Here is a 17182-nt window from a genome sequence, read left to right as displayed (position 1 = left end):
AATGCATAGACAGATTCCTGGCATACAGTAACTCCCCACTTAACGTCCTCTTGCTTAACGTTGTTTCGATCTTACGTCCCTGCTCCATTACACAACATACTTGTCTAAAGCTGTGCTTTGTCCATGGTTGGCAGCCCCTCTACCCCCATCAGCTCCCCTACGCTCCCCTCCCCCAATGCCTCCCGCACGCTGGCAGACCCCACAGATGAGCGTCTTCCCCGCTCCCCCCGCCTCCTGCCCCCAGCAATCAACTGGTTTGCGGCGTTCAGGAGGCAGGAGGGAGGAGCAAGGATGCAGCGTGCGGAGTAAAGGGGAAGGAGTTGGGGGGGAGAAGAGCTGGGTTAAGGGTAGGCGGTTGCGGTAAGGGATTGAGTGGACAGGCTGAGGGTTGAGCCCCACCCGCCCCCAGCAAAGTCGGTGCCTGTACTTGCAAGAACAGCAAGAGGTGCAGGGGGACAATCCACCCTCTTCCACTCTCTGACTCCACCACCTCAACCAAGCTTCATACTAAGCAATGAAGATTGTAGTATTAAATTGTTTCTTTAAAACTTATACCTGTATTAAATTGCTTGTTTAAAAAGTATATAATGCCTTTTGTCTGGCCAAAAAAATTTCCCTGGAACGTAATACCCCACCTATTTACATTAATTCTTATGGGGAAATTGGATTCGCTTGAAGTCGCATTTTTCAGGAATAGAACTACAACGTTAAGTAAGGAGTTACTGTATTTAGGTACTAAAATGCAAACAGTTATTTGTGCAAATACAATGTTCCTAAAACTGAATTCTTGGTTTAGTCTTATTAAACAAAGCAGTAATGAGGAGATCTAGAACTCAGTTCTACGTTAACAGAAATATAGAGTGCTCAACGTCTACTTCAAGATAATACCTGTTATCATGTCAATACCATAAACATAATGGAAGACTGTACTTGAAATAAAAACACATTTTGAATTAGTAATATTTTTCTGACCCACGCAAATATACATACCACTGTTTGACATTTGAAAAAGATTGTTCTTCTCAAACTTCTTGAAAACACTTCCTTTTATTTCAACGAACTGTAATTTTAAACACAGTTAGCTTCATTACAGATTATCCATGTACTATGGAATGTTAATTTTTTTTTTAATTGAAAGCCAAAGATGATCAAACACTTAATTTTATATATACCCTCAGCTATCCTAAACATAGCATCTGAATAAATTATGAAGTTATACTACTCTCTAAGCATTAAAAATTTGTCCTGTGGAACAATGATGCTAAAATGCACTGTGTCACTTGTTCATCTCTTTCATTTATGAGCATCTGCTTATTACTCAGAGGTAAAAATCAAATTTACTTCATACTTACATTATTAGACATCATGATGGTAAGCAGTGACTTGTTGTGGGAGTTGAAGGCTACATTAAGTGTTGTTGCTTGGACCATTATAAGAATAGCATGCAAGACTGAAAATAGCAGTGTTAAAGAAAATGATATTTGAAAAGCACATTTCTGTACTGTATTATATTAGCATCATCCAAAACTTTGAAAAAAATTCACACAAATCTTATTTTGTCCTCAAAATTAATAGAGAATACAAAAATATCTCATGCATCACTGAAAAATTAATTAGTGGAGTAGATTAGTAGGTATAGTGTACTTGTGGAGGTAAAATTCTCATTGACTTCAATGGGGCCAGGATTTCATCATTGTGTTGATATGCTTTTTTACATGAGCAGTGTAACAAGATTCTAAATTACTGTAGGTTTCAGAGTAGCAGCCGTGTTAGTCTGTATTCGCAAAAAGAAAAGGAGTACTAGTGGCACCTTAGAGACTAACCAATTTATTTGAGCATAAGCTTTCGTGAGCTACAGCTCACTTCATCATCAAGTGAGCTGTAGCTCACGAAAGCTTATGCTCAAATAAATTGGTTAGTCTCTAAGGTGCCACCAGTACTCCTTTAAATTACTGCAATTTCTTACACTCAAACCTGTGAGTTTCAGAACTGCTTATATTTCCACAGCATGCTTGTAATGTACCACACTGTTTTACAACATTAACCACATAGTATTAAGTTAAGGCACTGAAGTCCTCTACTAGGCAGCTCATTCTACTCTGATAGAAACAGCATTCTTTTGCAGATCATGTTCCAGGCTGCATCAAGGTTTCCTGTTTTGAAAGAGCCCAATGTCATCACGTAAGAGAAATGTCAATATAGCCTGAAAGTACTTGAGAAGATGGAGACTGAGTGTGTAACGACTGCATTGCACACTGTAACTGGCATGTATTAATTCTGGACCTATCACTACTGCTGCTGGTTTCTGTACCTCTTGTTGATCTAGGTTAAGGACACCACATCTTGTCAGCCACAGAGAAAACAAGGTCACCAGAAGAGCTGTCACAGAAGCAGGCTGGTGAAATAGCCGAAGCAGTAAGAAATTTAAATCTAATAATACCATAAAGAAGATATGAATTTCAGCCATATGAAGTTTCTTGCTTCTATAACCCAATTTGGAAGTCAAGAAGATTGACAGACAAGCTTCTCTCAAGGGCACCTCAAGCCAACCTCCCCAGTTAAAGAACAACACTGTGTTGCAAGGCTGCACAGAGCAATATCAGGAGAAATACAGTATGTGAGTGTATTTAATCTAGTGACAAACTAGAAAATAAAACCTACAGCTGTAGGAGGGAAGCAAAAATAATTGTTAAAGAGTTATCATATTTTTTTCAAATTAGGAGGGCAATTATGCTGTACCGAAGATAGTAAAATTGCTGTTTTAAAAACCTCTTGTGAGAAAATACTTAAGTCTAAGCACAATCAATATTCATTCAGAGTCCCCACATAAAAATTCAGGGATTTGTTTCCATTTGCTCCACTTTTGGTGTCAGCAAGATCATCAATTGCTGCATGAGAAATACAACCCTTAACTCACATCTTGGCAGGTTAAAAGCGTTTCACTTTACTTTTAAAAAAAATGAAGTACTGTAAATCTTATTCTGAAAATGAACATGAATATGTAATTTCAGGCAAGCCCAGAAACATATTCAAATAATTTTACACAATTCTGTTTTAAAATCATTCTTATTTTAATTTATTGAGAAACTTTTTTAACCTAATGTATAACAAGCTAAAGAAAATTGTTGCAATTAATTGACAAAAAGCAAGGAAGGATACAGACATACAGCACTGCCATGAAGAAGTGAGGAATCACACCAATATGAGCTCTTTTTCTCTCCTTAGGTTCAGTAGCTGTCCAATAAAGGGCATCCAAAATATCTTGCCCAAAAGAGGAAAACAGGCGATCAGCCACCTAGAGAGAGAGACCTTTTAATATTTTAAAACAGTGCTTCTCCTATTAAAATAACTAATTTAAATACATTGCAATAGTTAAAGCTCAACCCACAAAAAAGGCCTTAGAGGCTCAATTTTTTTCATATGATTTCTCTTTTCCTTTTTTGGACACATCATTTCTCTGCAAAGCTTTCCCAATGCTATGTTATAGTTGCCTTGTTCATATTCCTAAATGGTCTACTCTTCCTTAACCCCCACCATACCTCTCTTTCAGCAGGACTTACTCAGGCATTGGACACCTACTTGATAAGTGCAAAGTAATGCACATTGGAAAAAATAATCCCAACTATACATACAAAATGATGGGGTCTAAATTAGCTGTTACTACTCAAGGAAGATCTTGGAGACATCACGGCAGTCAAAAATGCTAACAGAACATTGGGAAACATAAAACAGAAAATATCATAATGCCACTACATAAATCCATGGTACACCCATGCCTTGAATACTGCATGCAGTTCCGATTGCCCCATCTCTAAAAAGATAGATCAGAATTGGAAAAGTTACAGAGAAGGGCAACAAAAATAATTAGGTGGTATGGAACAACTGCCATACAAGGAGAAATTAAAAAGATTGGGAACATTCAGCTTAGAAAAGACCTGAGTAAGGGGGGATATGATAGGGGTCTGTAAAATCATAAATGGTGTGGAGACAGAGAATAAGGAAGTGTTATTTACCCTTTCACATAAACAAAAGAATCAGTGGTTACCCAATGAAATTAATACACAGCAGGTTTAAAACAAAAGGAAGTACTTCTGCACAGACTGCACAGTCCACTTGTGAAACACGTTGCAATGGATGTTGTGAAGACCAAATATATAACTGGAGCAAAAATAATTAGATAAGTTAATGGAGGATAGGTCCATCAATGGCTAGTAGCCAAGGTGGTCAGAGATGCAACCCCATGCTCTGAGTGTCCCTAAACCTCCAACTGCCAGAAGCTGAGACTGGATGACCAGGGACATTGCCCTGTTCTGTTCATCCCCTCTGAAGCATCTCACTCTAGCCACTGTTAGAAGATAAGATACTGGGCTAGATGGACCTGACCCAGTATGGCCATTCTTATGTACTTATGACATGAAATCCTAGGCCTTGGCAACAACTTCAGCTATGGTGGTTAGTGACAGGTTGCAATTCAAACTTCTTTCACAAAGCAACATGTTCACTATCATGCCTCAAAGCCAGCCTGTCTCTCATTTTTTCCAAATATTTAAAAAGAATGAAGGAAAAGGTAATGATAAACAGAGAAGTATCAAGTTCGGGAAAGAGGGAGGAGGAGATGTCTAGTGGGGTACTGCAAAGATTGGCATTTGGTTTGTTCGTATAACATCTTTACTAATGCCCAGGAGCATAGAATAAATGGCACAAATTCAGATAATATTTAAAGGAATTACAAATACCCAAGAGAACAGAAAAATGATACAAAGGGATCTAGAGGGATTAGAAAAATGGGCTGAACGTAACATGGGAACTGATTTGGAAAACTGCAAACATCTGAGGAAACGCAATCCAAAATATATACGCAACAGGGGAGGAAGAACCCAGAAAGCAATATTTCTGAAAGGAATGTAGGAATAATCGTGTATAGCAAATTACAAGAGTTTGCTATTCAATACAGCAGCAAGAAAGGTCAAGGTGATTAAATTTAGTTCTCAGCAACTGGAGGCAGTTCAGAGAAGAAGTGATGGAACCTCTTCCTCCAGTACATACATACAAGTCTGGGATATTTAAAATTAAAATGAACAAAGTACTAGAAGATGTACTTTAGAGAACAATTCTATATTCAGACAGCATGTCTGGCTGAATTAATAAGTATTTTCCATCTCTTATGAGTCTGACCAAGTAAACAGATAAATATGACAACACTAATATATTACCATTCCTTATTAAACTGTAGTAATAACATTGTGATATAAAAACAAACACTGTCATAAGATAGATTAATGCTTCATTCAGCTGTTCTTTTGTAAACTAAAAATGACAACTTGAGATAAGTAAAAGCTATCAGAGTAGAAAAGAAGATATACAAGCAAGTACTATACTGTTCCACATTAACTAAAAGGTTTTTCATAGAACAAAAGTAAAGTCAGCCAGGGCTCAGTGCTTTTTTCTTTTTCTTCTTTTTTTTTTATATAAAGCTGTTACTCAAATTTTAAGAGGTTATTGAAGAGCAACTTCGACAGAAATTAGAAAAGTTCAACAAACTCAAGCCAACATTCATTATTTAGTACCACTAAAAAACTTAAAGGTGAAGATTTGACCAAAACAGCAAATGGTACAGTAAATGCTGAATGTCCCAAATAAGACACTTAAGAGTAGCATTTAGTATTAACTGGCTACCCTCTCAGCATTATGACAATAGAATCTCCTGCTCTGAGTTATTTCAAATTTAGCAGCTTGAAATTTTAAATTAGGAAAAGAATTAGGTTAATTCAAAAGGATATTTACAATGGCATTGTTTTCGGCTTTTTACTTTTCTCAGTGAAGATGGTCAACAACCCCTAGCTCCAGCTCCGTGTGATGCCCCATCATGCACTTTGGTGAAGTGGCACCCACTATAGAATATTTAAGGAGTCAGGTAAGTTTGGTTTTACCCACAATATTGCGGGGGGTTTAAAAGGCTTTTTTTTCTTTTAACATTTTAATATTTTATATCCCATAGGGTATAAAACAAGGAACCACCACGCAATATTGTTGGGATTTTTTTTAAAGTGGACTTACCTAAACCCTATATGCCGGCTCCAGGCTCCAGTAGAGTTCCATGGTGAATGTTGTGTCACCAGCATAACACACGCTGGGGCTTCATAAGGAGCAGGAGCCGGTGGGTCTGAATCTAAAAAAAGAAAAGCGTCATTTTAAGCCAACTGGGCTGAATGCATCCCTTAAGCCTGGTTATTGGGGCAGCATTCAGCACATTATTTGGAAGTTTTTATTTCTATCAAATCCATTTGCAGGACAATTTTCTCTGACCCAGAGATAGCCGAAAACATCATTGTAAACATCTTTGTCAGCCTAATCATTTCCCCAAATTAAAATTTCAAAATCAGAAATCTGAGGTAAGTATATTTTGATACAAATGTAAATCTGGTTATTGCCTTTTTAAAAAAAATTAAAAAGTCTCTATTCCTATACGGGCAACCTGAAAGGTGTACTGCTAGTGGCAGATCTGTGTTTGGGTAAAATAGAAACATGTTCCCAGCAAGCATGCTGAGTGGGACCTAGGACCCTCTGTTTTCTGCTGTGATTTAGGCTTGTAAAAAGCCTGCAGAAATCACTTTTCCTGCTCTGCTAGGCATGAAGTTATTCATGGCAGATCAAGGAAATCCAATACACTTTCTAGTTGGATCCTTCTCCACTGAAATTAAAGGGAGTTTTCTTTGTTAACTACAGTAGAGTTTTCTTTGTTTAACTACAGTAGCTATAAGCAGTATCAGAACACAGAATTCAGAGCAGCAGAAACTATTTCCTTACTCTCGAGCAGGGAAGTGCACTACTGGTTCTGCTTGGATTCAGGTAATGCCACTCTCCAACTCTCTCCCTGTTAACTCAGTGAGGGGGATGACACGCCTTCTGCTTTGCTGAGCAAAATACTGAAGTCTCCTTTTACAATTTGTAATAAGTAGCCATCACTGTATTTGTTCAATGTTTTGAAACAGTTAAACTGAAATGAAATGATTTTGAGCATTAATAAATTGTACCATACTTAGATTTACTTACTAAGTCATGATCACTCATACTGTCAGAGATTAAGAAACGATATATGGATGAATGTCCCCTAGAAGAGGGGACACTAAGAGGGTGGTGAAACACTGGAATGCGTTACCTAGGGAGGTGGTAGAATCTCCTTCTTTAGCGGTTTTTAAGGTCAGGCTTGACAAAGCCCTGGCTGGGATGATTTAACTGGGAATTGGTCCTGCTTCGAGCAGGGGGTTGGACTAGATGACCTTCAGGGGTCCCTTCCAACCCTGATATTCTATGATTCTATGAATATCACAGTACACATGATCTCAGAGTGCTGAATTTTGCATTTTGATTTCGAGATTATTTAAAAATAAATAATCACATACAAGACAAGAAAGCTTTAATAACTACACATCCAAGGTGGTTCACACACATCGCTTATTTCAGGAAGTGTATTAATAGTGTGGTTGAAATGTCCCTCTTATTCATTATTTTCAAACAGCAGCAGCGAATAATTCATGTCTAGAACCAAAATCTCCAGATTTGGACAAACCATGGCCCAATCTCAATAATCCTCAAAGTTTTGTTAGACATCTGTATCATACTAATTATTCAAGGACTATTAGGAACACTATAGTATCCTGGCAGAACAACAGGGGCTGTAGTAGCTTCTTAAACACATTATGCCATTTACATGCTACAGATACGCAGATCTTAGGTCAGACTCAAGCCTTATCCAATTACATTTTCTTAAATGTTATTTACTGTTGTTACATTTTAGTGATAAGAAAAGCACAGTTGTAAAAGCACAGTTGTCCAAAAGCTTTATATTTATAATGAATAATACAAAAACAGATTGTGATGAGGCTCCTGCCCCTCACTGGGCTCTAAGTGGTTAATAGAGCCCTAGGGAAGTTGTGCAGGAGGCAGCCAATCAGAGAAGGGCTGAAAGGCGCAACCAATCAGGGCCAAACAAGCCCATACAAAAAGGGAGCTGCAGGGCAGAGGAGAGCAGTTCTCTGCTGGGAGCCCAGGGAGGAAGGACTGTGCCTCTGGAAGGCTGACAGAACTGCCAGCATCCAGGAAGAGCAGTTCTGCAAGCAGGGACCAGGGGAGCGCCCCCAGCTGACTGCTGGGGTTTGCAGGCAGAAGCCCTGAGGCAAGGGCAAAGAGGATGCTGGGGTCACGAGGAAGTGGCCAGACAATATGCTGCAGTAGCCACTATGGGAAGTGGCTGAACAGCGGACTGCAGGTCCCCTGGAAGTGGGGAGCAAGGTGTGTTGCACAGCCAGTGGGCTGTGTTGCTGAAGAGGATGCCATGGTCCTTGGAGAGACATGGGTCCTAGAGCAGGAGTGACAGTGGCAAGACATCACCTGAAGCGGGCACAGAGCTAATTCCCAAGACAGCCAGCAGGAGGCACCACCATGGTGCTTGAATCCCGTTACACATATACTTTGAGTTTTTACAGGACTTCCCTTTATCCTACCTCACAGGCTCTCTCTCTGCTTTCTTCCTTCCCTTCCCTGTTTCTCTAACACTCCTCTAAACTCATGGCAGAAACTCTATCCATGTACTCAGACTTTTGTCTGATGGTATGGACTGAGAGAGGTTGAAAGCCTAAGCATACTAAAAGGCACATTTCTAAAAAGAAAAATTTAACAGATAAATTTCATCTATCTTTTGCCTTTTCTTTGTTCTTCCATAGGATTTTGCCACTACTGGGCAAAACCTTCTCAGTAGCTCTTCCTATTTCAAATAATTTTTTTCAAACTATCAGTCTCTGACTCTTGCATTTCAAATTTCAGTCCAAAACTCTCTTCTCAGTTTCCTATTTCTCACTTTCTCTCCCTCTTTTTTTATTTAACTTAATTAACTCTGATGCATTACAAGAAACAGATTTATGAAAGAAGATGTATAACAAAGTTGTTGCACCCTTTTTTATGGAAGCATCTCTTTTAGATATTTTCATGTCCAGGTCTATTTTGCTATATGTTCAAGTCCACCTTGGGGTGTAACATCTTTCTACCTACTATATTAGAGAGATGTACCAAAGTCATAAAGTACAAAAGTCATAACAGTATTATATTAGATATCCTGAAAGAAAGCATACTTTGACATTTCCTTTTGATGTCAATGCCCTTACCTCCAGCATGTTGTAGATGATGTAGAGTTTTATGACAGACTGTCCTCTTATCAGATGGTACATCATAGAGTAGTCAACATAGTGCATCATGAAGTAGCAGATGACCAATATAACTCCCTTGAAAATGTCACATACCTGAGCAGGTTGTAGTAAACGTCTATCACTGAAATATAAAGCACAAAATAATTCTTTATATGTTATACAGCCACAAAATACAAATGCCACTAGCTGATATGCACTGACAGAGGCTGTTGGCTGAGAATACATAGTATTTGAAACAGTTTACACTGCTGAGCTAAAAAACCAAGAAGCAGTGCACTAGGAACAATTATACAAAATTACAGATCAGTCCTGAATAGGATTGCTTCTCTACTAGCTGTCAAGGCCCCAGAAATTCAAATAAAATCTCATTTGCCCCCAACCTTGACAAGAGCCTTGTGCACATAGGTCTATTTGCGTTTAATGAACCTTTCATTCTGGGCCATTTTACATATCAATTTAATCTTCTCCCTTACAGAAGTAGCCATGCTTGCTTCGCTCTTTGAGAAGGAAATGAAGCCTCCTTCTGAGATTGCAGTACAAAGAATGAGATCATAGAATCATAGAATATCAGGGTTGGAAGGGACCTCAGGAGGTCATCTAGTCCAACCCCCTGCTCAAAGCAGGACCAATCCCCAATTTTTGCCCCAGATCCCTAAATGGCTCCCTCAAGGATTGAATGAGATGCTGCGGGTTGGAGTACAAACCCCTAATATACTATTCAATATCTCTTTTTAGTACTAAGATTCTGCAACTTTCTCAAAAGCACACAACCTGAAGTGCCCAAGTTAGCTCCCAAACACGTAGCCCATGTAAGAGTACACAGCATAACACTTTCCAGGCATATTCTTCTGCCTTAGTAGTATGGGCTACCAACCATTCAATGTACTTTAACAAAAACCATACAAAGTATCCCAACTTGCCCACTTCATATTTAGCACAATGAAATTCCAAGGAAGATACTCACCTGTCAATGCTTATAATCAACTACTGAGCACTAATCGGATGCCGGACGCTTAAAATTCTTACAGATTGGGTCAAAGGGTTAAAGCACCATAGTCCAAATATCAAAAGCACATGACAAACATTAGTGAAGTAAGCCTCATAACAATCTTGTGAGGTACTGTACATAAGTATGTCTACATCTGAATTAAAAATTGTTTTAACACGTTTACTAACAAATGAAAGCTCTAGTAGAAACAAGGACACTACAGTTAACTTGGACCAGTTAAAATGATTATTATTATGATTGTGTTCTTGTCTACACTAGAACTTTCTGATGCATTCACAAGTGTTAAAACATGATCATTAATTCAGGAGTAGCTGAGCCCAGAATGATAAGGCAACTTTGCTCCAGCTGTAGTAGACGTGCAACTGTCTGGAAGCTGGGTACAGAGAATGTTTCTTTATCTTCAGGATTGTCTACGTTTTAGGAATAGTTATTTTAGTCTAAGCCCCTGTGTGAATACTCATTCTGGAAAAAGTGAATTAAAAAGGCACTCATATACAAGAATTAGTGTGTAAATGGGGGCTTATACCAAAATAACTACTCTGGAATAGCTATTTCAGTACATTTGCAAGAGTAAACAAGCCCTTATTTTCTACCAGCCTAAGGAAATTAAAAAATTACGGGCAAGAGAGAAAATGCCTGGACAGATACACATACATAATGAAATCACTCTATGTAGAAATTATAAAATATGGCAGAGATGCTATGAGTGATACATTAAAGGAAGAGCCATAATCAGATTTAACTGGTACCTTATCAGAATATAAAATGTTGACAAACCCCTCTACATTTTAGTACAATTCCAAAGCAAAAATTGTGGTATAAAAATACAACGAACATGTCGGGCTAGGTGTACATAAATTACATAAGGTATACAGTTCCATTGCAGCAGATTACTTTACTTATTTGCAGTACTATTGTAAACCACATTGGTCCCAGGACATGTGAAACACAAGGTAGGTGAGGTAGCATCTTTCACAGTTGGTCCAGTGAAAGATAATACCCCTCACCTATCTTGTCTCTGATTACTTTACTTAACAGAAGTAGGCAAATTCTACATTCTCCTTGGACTGACAAAATCAGAAGCCCACCTACTCTCTGCAGTGTTTTACACACACTCCACACAATTCTTTATTGATTCCAACTGATTATTTACATATTTATTTAGAATCTTGAATTATAGACAGTCTAAAAAAAACCCATGATTCCTTTCAGTGAAGAAAAGAACAATTTGTTTTCTCCATAATCCACTGCACAGAAGTTTCAATTTACTTTACTATTGTTTATGAGGATAATCTTGGGGCATTCACTAGCTCACTCTCCATAGAGCATCCATAGATGTTGGTACAGACCAAAGAACTCAATCTCTCTCAGGGCTCTAGCCAGGCAGTGAAGCTGTAAGTGAGGCTACCCTCTTACAAGCACACAAGAGGCCAACCTTCAACTGGGTTTTTTGTCCTACCAAGCTATTTTGTTCATCACTGTGTTATGGTACTTAAAAGAATATAGTGGAGATGTACAGAGGCAATATATCAAAGGCTAGGAAGGGTTATTGTGATGTTAATGTCACATCAATTAAATAGATCTTTCCAGTTGTCAAGAATGTAAAAAAAGGTTATTTTAACCTCAAATTTATTTTGCTTTAAATATGAGCTAATGGGGAAAAATTATCTACTTTTAAAAATTATTATATTTCTGACATAAGAAAAGCCAGTTTAAGACCTACATGAGTAGCTGCTGCCAGCCCCTTAAACATCCCTGACTATTGCAATATAATGCAAAACTATAGAAAAAGAACAATGTTTGACCAATGAAAAGGAACAAATAGGGGAAAATTTCTTTGCTTCAGAAGACTTTTTTTTAAATTCCATTTTTGAAACAATCATAAATCAATGACTTAACCATGTGCAAGTTTTATACCCATGCTATTCTAAACAAATGTCTTACGTGCATCTCAAACAGTAGGAAGGAGTTCTGTCTCTATCTATTGTTTGGGAGAAACAAAGCCCAAGTGTCTAAACTTGTGCAAAAGATCAGAAACACACAAATATCATTATGAAGAAAAAAATTACAAATGCTCACATTTCAGGAGTATTTCAACTGCAGAGAATATTTGTTTTTACAGTATTTGTATTGTACATTATTCTAGGAGAAGAAAAATAGTTTCAGGCTCATACTGCATTGCCATCTGTCCTTGCCAAACCCTTCTTTGTTCTAACAGCTGTACCATTGAAGTTATTTAACAATTGGTAGAGCATGAGTAAAATGAACCACAATAAAACCCTGGTTTACTGGTATCCAGAATAACTAAGTCAATTAAATGTATAAAGCTGATGAGAGTTTGGCATCCAAAACCTGTAATCTGGCTAGTGCATTTTTAGCTATCTTTATCCCACATATAAAGGATCCATAATATAATGATATAATAAACTTATTCACAATTTTACTCAGTGCTGCCAATATTTTGAAGAGAAGCCAGGCTACTGATTTTTACCAAATTTATCCCAAGGAGAAGCAGTGATGGCATATCTTCTATGGGCCCACCACAAAAAACAAAAGCCAAACTAAAAACAAAAAGGCAACAAAGACACCTAAGAACAAACATGAGGGGTTTTTATTGTTGTGGTTTAAGCATCAGCTCACAAGAGACAGCAAATTTCTTATGTACGGTTTGTTTGTAAGTAAAGGGCCATCTGGATAAAATATCCTTGGCCTAGCTGCTCTTACACAGCAGAAGTGGCAATTGATTGCAAAACAAAAAGAACAGAAGCACAAAAATTATCCATCTTCTCTCTCTAATTCTAATATCACGTTATATTTACCTTGTATTGTGTTAAATTGCAACATCTAGGTACTTTTCTAAATTTTTTAGATTATAAATTCAAAATGTATGACTATACAAAAACACAACACACACACAGGTAGCCACATTCGATCCAGTCAAACTGTCCATCTAGTCCAACATCTTGTTGTCTCAAATACTGATTAATGCTTCAGAGGATAAATCCTCATGATGGAAAAATATTCAGGAATATGCCCAAAAGAGACGTTTCTTTCCAATACTAGGCAGTAAATGATTGGTTTTTATTCCAGAAAATTTATTACCTTTTTAAAATTCTTAACTAATTTAAGTGTAATAGATTCAAAAAAGATTACATTTATATAAGACTAAGTCTATCTTTTGGTTCAATATTCTTTGGCAGCGAGTTATGAACTATGCAACAACTGATTATCAATTTTAAAATTTGTTGCCTTTTAATGCCATTACTGTTTATAATTTTATCACGCTGTTGCATATGTGAAAGAGCGTAAAAAGTAGCACCCAATTTATTCTCTGTTCAGCCACCAGCTGATCCCCTGCCAAATTTTGAATTACTGTTCCAAAGTTCTGAGGCACGAGAGCCATGCGAAAAGACTCGGACTCTTTTTAATAAATACTAGCAAAACTATTTATGTTTCACTAGCCCTGTTATTGAAAAACAGTTGAACCATTTTTGCTCAAACTTTCAGAAACAAAACAATCTGAGGCAGACACTAAGCATGGAATATTTCAACCTAAGCAGTTAAAAATTGACAAAGTTATAAGCAATTGAAGACAGGCTGTTATAATGGGAAGTGTTAGACAACCTTTTTATTGTTATTCCTGCTGTCCTCACATCACAGCTGCTGTAGGTAAGGCTGCTAGTATGCAGCAACCACAGTCTTTCATGCTAATCAATAAATGTCTTGTTGTTTACTTGTACTCCCTGTCTGTTGATATTCATCTGCTGTCTCTTGTTCTATACTTAGATGCTAAGCCCCTTGGGACAGGGACTGACTTTGTTCTGCGTTTGTATAGCACCTAGCAAAACAGAGTTCATAGCGCTATTGTAATACAAATAAATACACAGTAATACACACTACAGATTATACAAAAATGTAAGATAGTTATGATTGAAATCCTTTAAAAACATATCAAGTTATTAATGAACACATTATTAATACTATCTTAGATTGAGCCAGATTTTGTTATAAAAATTAATTTACTTAATTATATAGAGTACTTATTGCATTTCACTGAACTTACATAATGCAACAGGCTAGTTAGTTGTACTGTCTGGTTTATGCACTAAAAACACTTCAAGTTTCGGTTGCAAAACTAAGTGAATTTTTCAGTCCAAACAAAAATCTTTTCATTTGAATTTTAAAAAAATATTCATTACAACTTTTCAATTAAATATTAAGCATTGTACGTTTAAAAATAAATCACTTCTAAATTTTGAGCCTCACTGTATTGACCACATCTCTCTTTAAAGTCAAAGAACATTCGATTTAAACACAACTATTGCTAATAGATTTAAATCGGTTTTCGTTTCTCCTTTTTTATAACTATTACTGATATTTACATGAAAACTGAATTGTTAAACTTTTAGCTATATATTTATATATTTATATTTATATTTTTCCTCAACTGAAGTCTTAATCCTTCACTTGCAGCATCATAATTATATTATTGAATTAGAGGATTATGACTTTAAATGAGGCATAAACAGGAACGAGCAGGCTACTGCTTAAAAAACAATGCTTTTATTTTTCATAAAAATATCTTTACTAATTAAAATGTCAGGGAAAACAAAACCAAAATGAGTTTGCTATAAGCATGCCTGCATATAGACTGAAATCAGTGTCAGTTTTTGCTTTGGAAAAGGTGTGTGTGTGTCTGCATGTGCGCGTGCAGTTCTCCTCAACTGGTTTCTAATATTAAGGTATTGCTCATACACCTCCATTTGAAATATAGGACAAAATGGGGCTAAGTTTGTCAATATTAAATGGCACTTCACTTTTCAAACACCACAAAAACTACATGCAAACACAGCACGAGACCATGCTAAGAACATAACATAAAACCAACCTGACACTTAGGCCCTGATGAGAGCTGTCACAGAACAAATGCAAAATAAGACTTCATGTGAGAACAATAAAAAAAATTCACTTAATTTCCTTTTAAAATAACAAGCAGCAATAATATTAAAAGTCAGCAAATGAAGAACTTAGCACAATTTTAAGTGTCTATTTTATTTTGCAAATAAGTCTAAAAATTTTCACAATATCTATAACTTTCTTTCTGAAAAACAAAACAATTAGCTCAGTTTTTTACACCTGGTGAAATGCAGATATATTTTCAGAAATCCAGAGACTGAAGTTGGTCTTGTGGTCACCCAGAGATACAAAGTAATTTCACTCAGTTAACTGGGTTACAGTTTTTACAAATCTCCTGTCGTTTTAATTTAAAAATTTGCTTAAAAAATAAAGTACAAGCAAAAAACATAACTATGATGGTGCAGAGATGCATTTGGAATACAATGTATTACTATACAAAGTAAAAACAGACCATGTACTATGCTAGATAATTAATGAAAACAGAGCAGGGGCTATGATGTTAAGAATTTTTATACGTTGGCTGAAGTGGTACACATACACTACCTACACAATTTTTAAAACCAACTGATTTTTAATATCAAACTATATTTCCATAGCCAAGAAAAGTCGCATAAGACTATTATGTGAGTCTTATGTGACTTATACAAGTCTATTTATAATAGCAAGGGTTAGCCTTTATGCTTTCCTATAAAGAGCCATACGTCCGTGAGCAACGTATAATAAGTGCCAGACTTTTTACCCAGGAAAGTTAATTAATAATCTACCTATGTTGTCCATTTATATATTGTGATCAGTCAGTCTACTGACTACAAGTAGATGTGAATTTTGCTGATAGCATAAAAGGAAAATCAGGATTTACTCACCATGGTGAAGTTCCCTGTGACACCACATTCCATCCTATAAAGGAAGTGAAAGTGCTCTTCCCTTCAGTCTGATTTACAAGAGAGAAAGAAAGAGAGAAGGTTGTAATGTCGCTACACTACGTAGTTATGGAAAGGAAAGATGGACGTCTGCCCTGACACTGATAAGCTTTTCTAACGTAGCATACACAGAATGCACATGGACAGGGTTTTGGATTTTTGTTTAGAAGGAATAAATTAGAATATATCCTGATGGAAGAAGACACACATTTGCCTTCTCAGTGATTTCATCAGACAGTGAAGAATCTATGTGAGTACAAGGGCTGGAACTAGTTCTTAGCACAAAAAACACCTTCCCAAAAAACAAAACAAAAAGCTGGGGACTAAGTCGGTATGTAATGGAAACTCCAATTTACTTTTTTAAAAAGGTCTGACAATATGACAAAGAAACAAGATCCATAGAGGAAAAGTATGTTTGGTTTTTCTAGACTGTTCTCTCTGCTATAGTTCTTTCTTTGAAGTAAAGCAGTAACATTTGTTTATTTCCTACTGAAAGGACTGAAGCCCAAAATGGATAATGGGGAATTTTATAGTTATAGCCACTACAATTAGGCCTAGAAGGGAGCTAAATTAATTATAATTGGACCTAGTTCTACTTATTCCTTTTAGGAAGAAATGAGCAGAGCAATAACATACCCTGTATACCAAGTATATTTAAAAGATAGATCTGTTGAATTCCACATCACAGAACAAGTTTGAACATTTTAGGGAAACACTCCAAGGATTTAATATTTAGATACTGACATTTCTTCCCATATGAGAAAATTTATAATCCAGTTCAGTATTTTCTAGAATGCTGCTTTAAAAAAAAAAAGTCTGAGATTATAGAAAAACCTCACTTTCAGGAAAGAACAAAGATGTAATTTAATCTAGTCTTTATTCATTCTATGGCTTAATTATAGAATTATAGGATCCTCTTTAGTCCTAATACCTAAGAAACTGTCTTGGATAATGTGCAATTTTAAGACTTCATCCTATGACTCTCTGTACCAATATTATTATGAACAAAGATCTTCCTATCATTTCTTCATGGGCCTTTAGCTATGCTAGGCTGAAAATAAATGATCAATATCCTTATAAAATTCTACAAGCAAAAGATTAAGATGCTTAGGAAATCTGTTGTCTGAACTAAT

The 17182-nt window shown here is 36.6% G+C and overlaps 1 protein-coding gene across 6 annotated transcripts in view; it reads right to left on the bottom strand.

Annotated features, from left to right (window-relative positions):
* Positions 1-17182, bottom strand: part of TAPT1 (transmembrane anterior posterior transformation 1) — a 107242-nt gene that overhangs the window by 51642 nt on the left and 38418 nt on the right. For 2 of the 6 annotated variants that reach the window (XM_048848808.2, XM_048848809.2), the window contains 5 exons: positions 15101-15124; positions 9162-9324; positions 3160-3295; positions 1353-1450; positions 991-1060 (listed from right to left, as the gene is read on the bottom strand). In XM_048848808.2, the coding sequence (XP_048704765.1) occupies positions 991-1060; positions 1353-1450; positions 3160-3295; positions 9162-9324; positions 15101-15124 (491 nt within the window). Of the gene's footprint in view, positions 1-990; positions 1061-1352; positions 1451-3159; positions 3296-9161; positions 9325-15100; positions 15125-15992; positions 16061-17182 lie in introns of all 6 variants that reach the window. The other 4 variants (XM_075128019.1, XM_048848810.2, XM_048848812.2 and 1 more) reach the window with 3 other exon arrangements.

This window comes from Caretta caretta, chromosome 4 (genome assembly GCF_965140235.1).
Source record: "Caretta caretta isolate rCarCar2 chromosome 4, rCarCar1.hap1, whole genome shotgun sequence".
NCBI lineage: Eukaryota > Metazoa > Chordata > Testudines > Cheloniidae > Caretta > Caretta caretta.
Note: the sequence above shows the minus strand (reverse complement) of the source record. Positions and strands in the feature narration are given on the sequence as shown.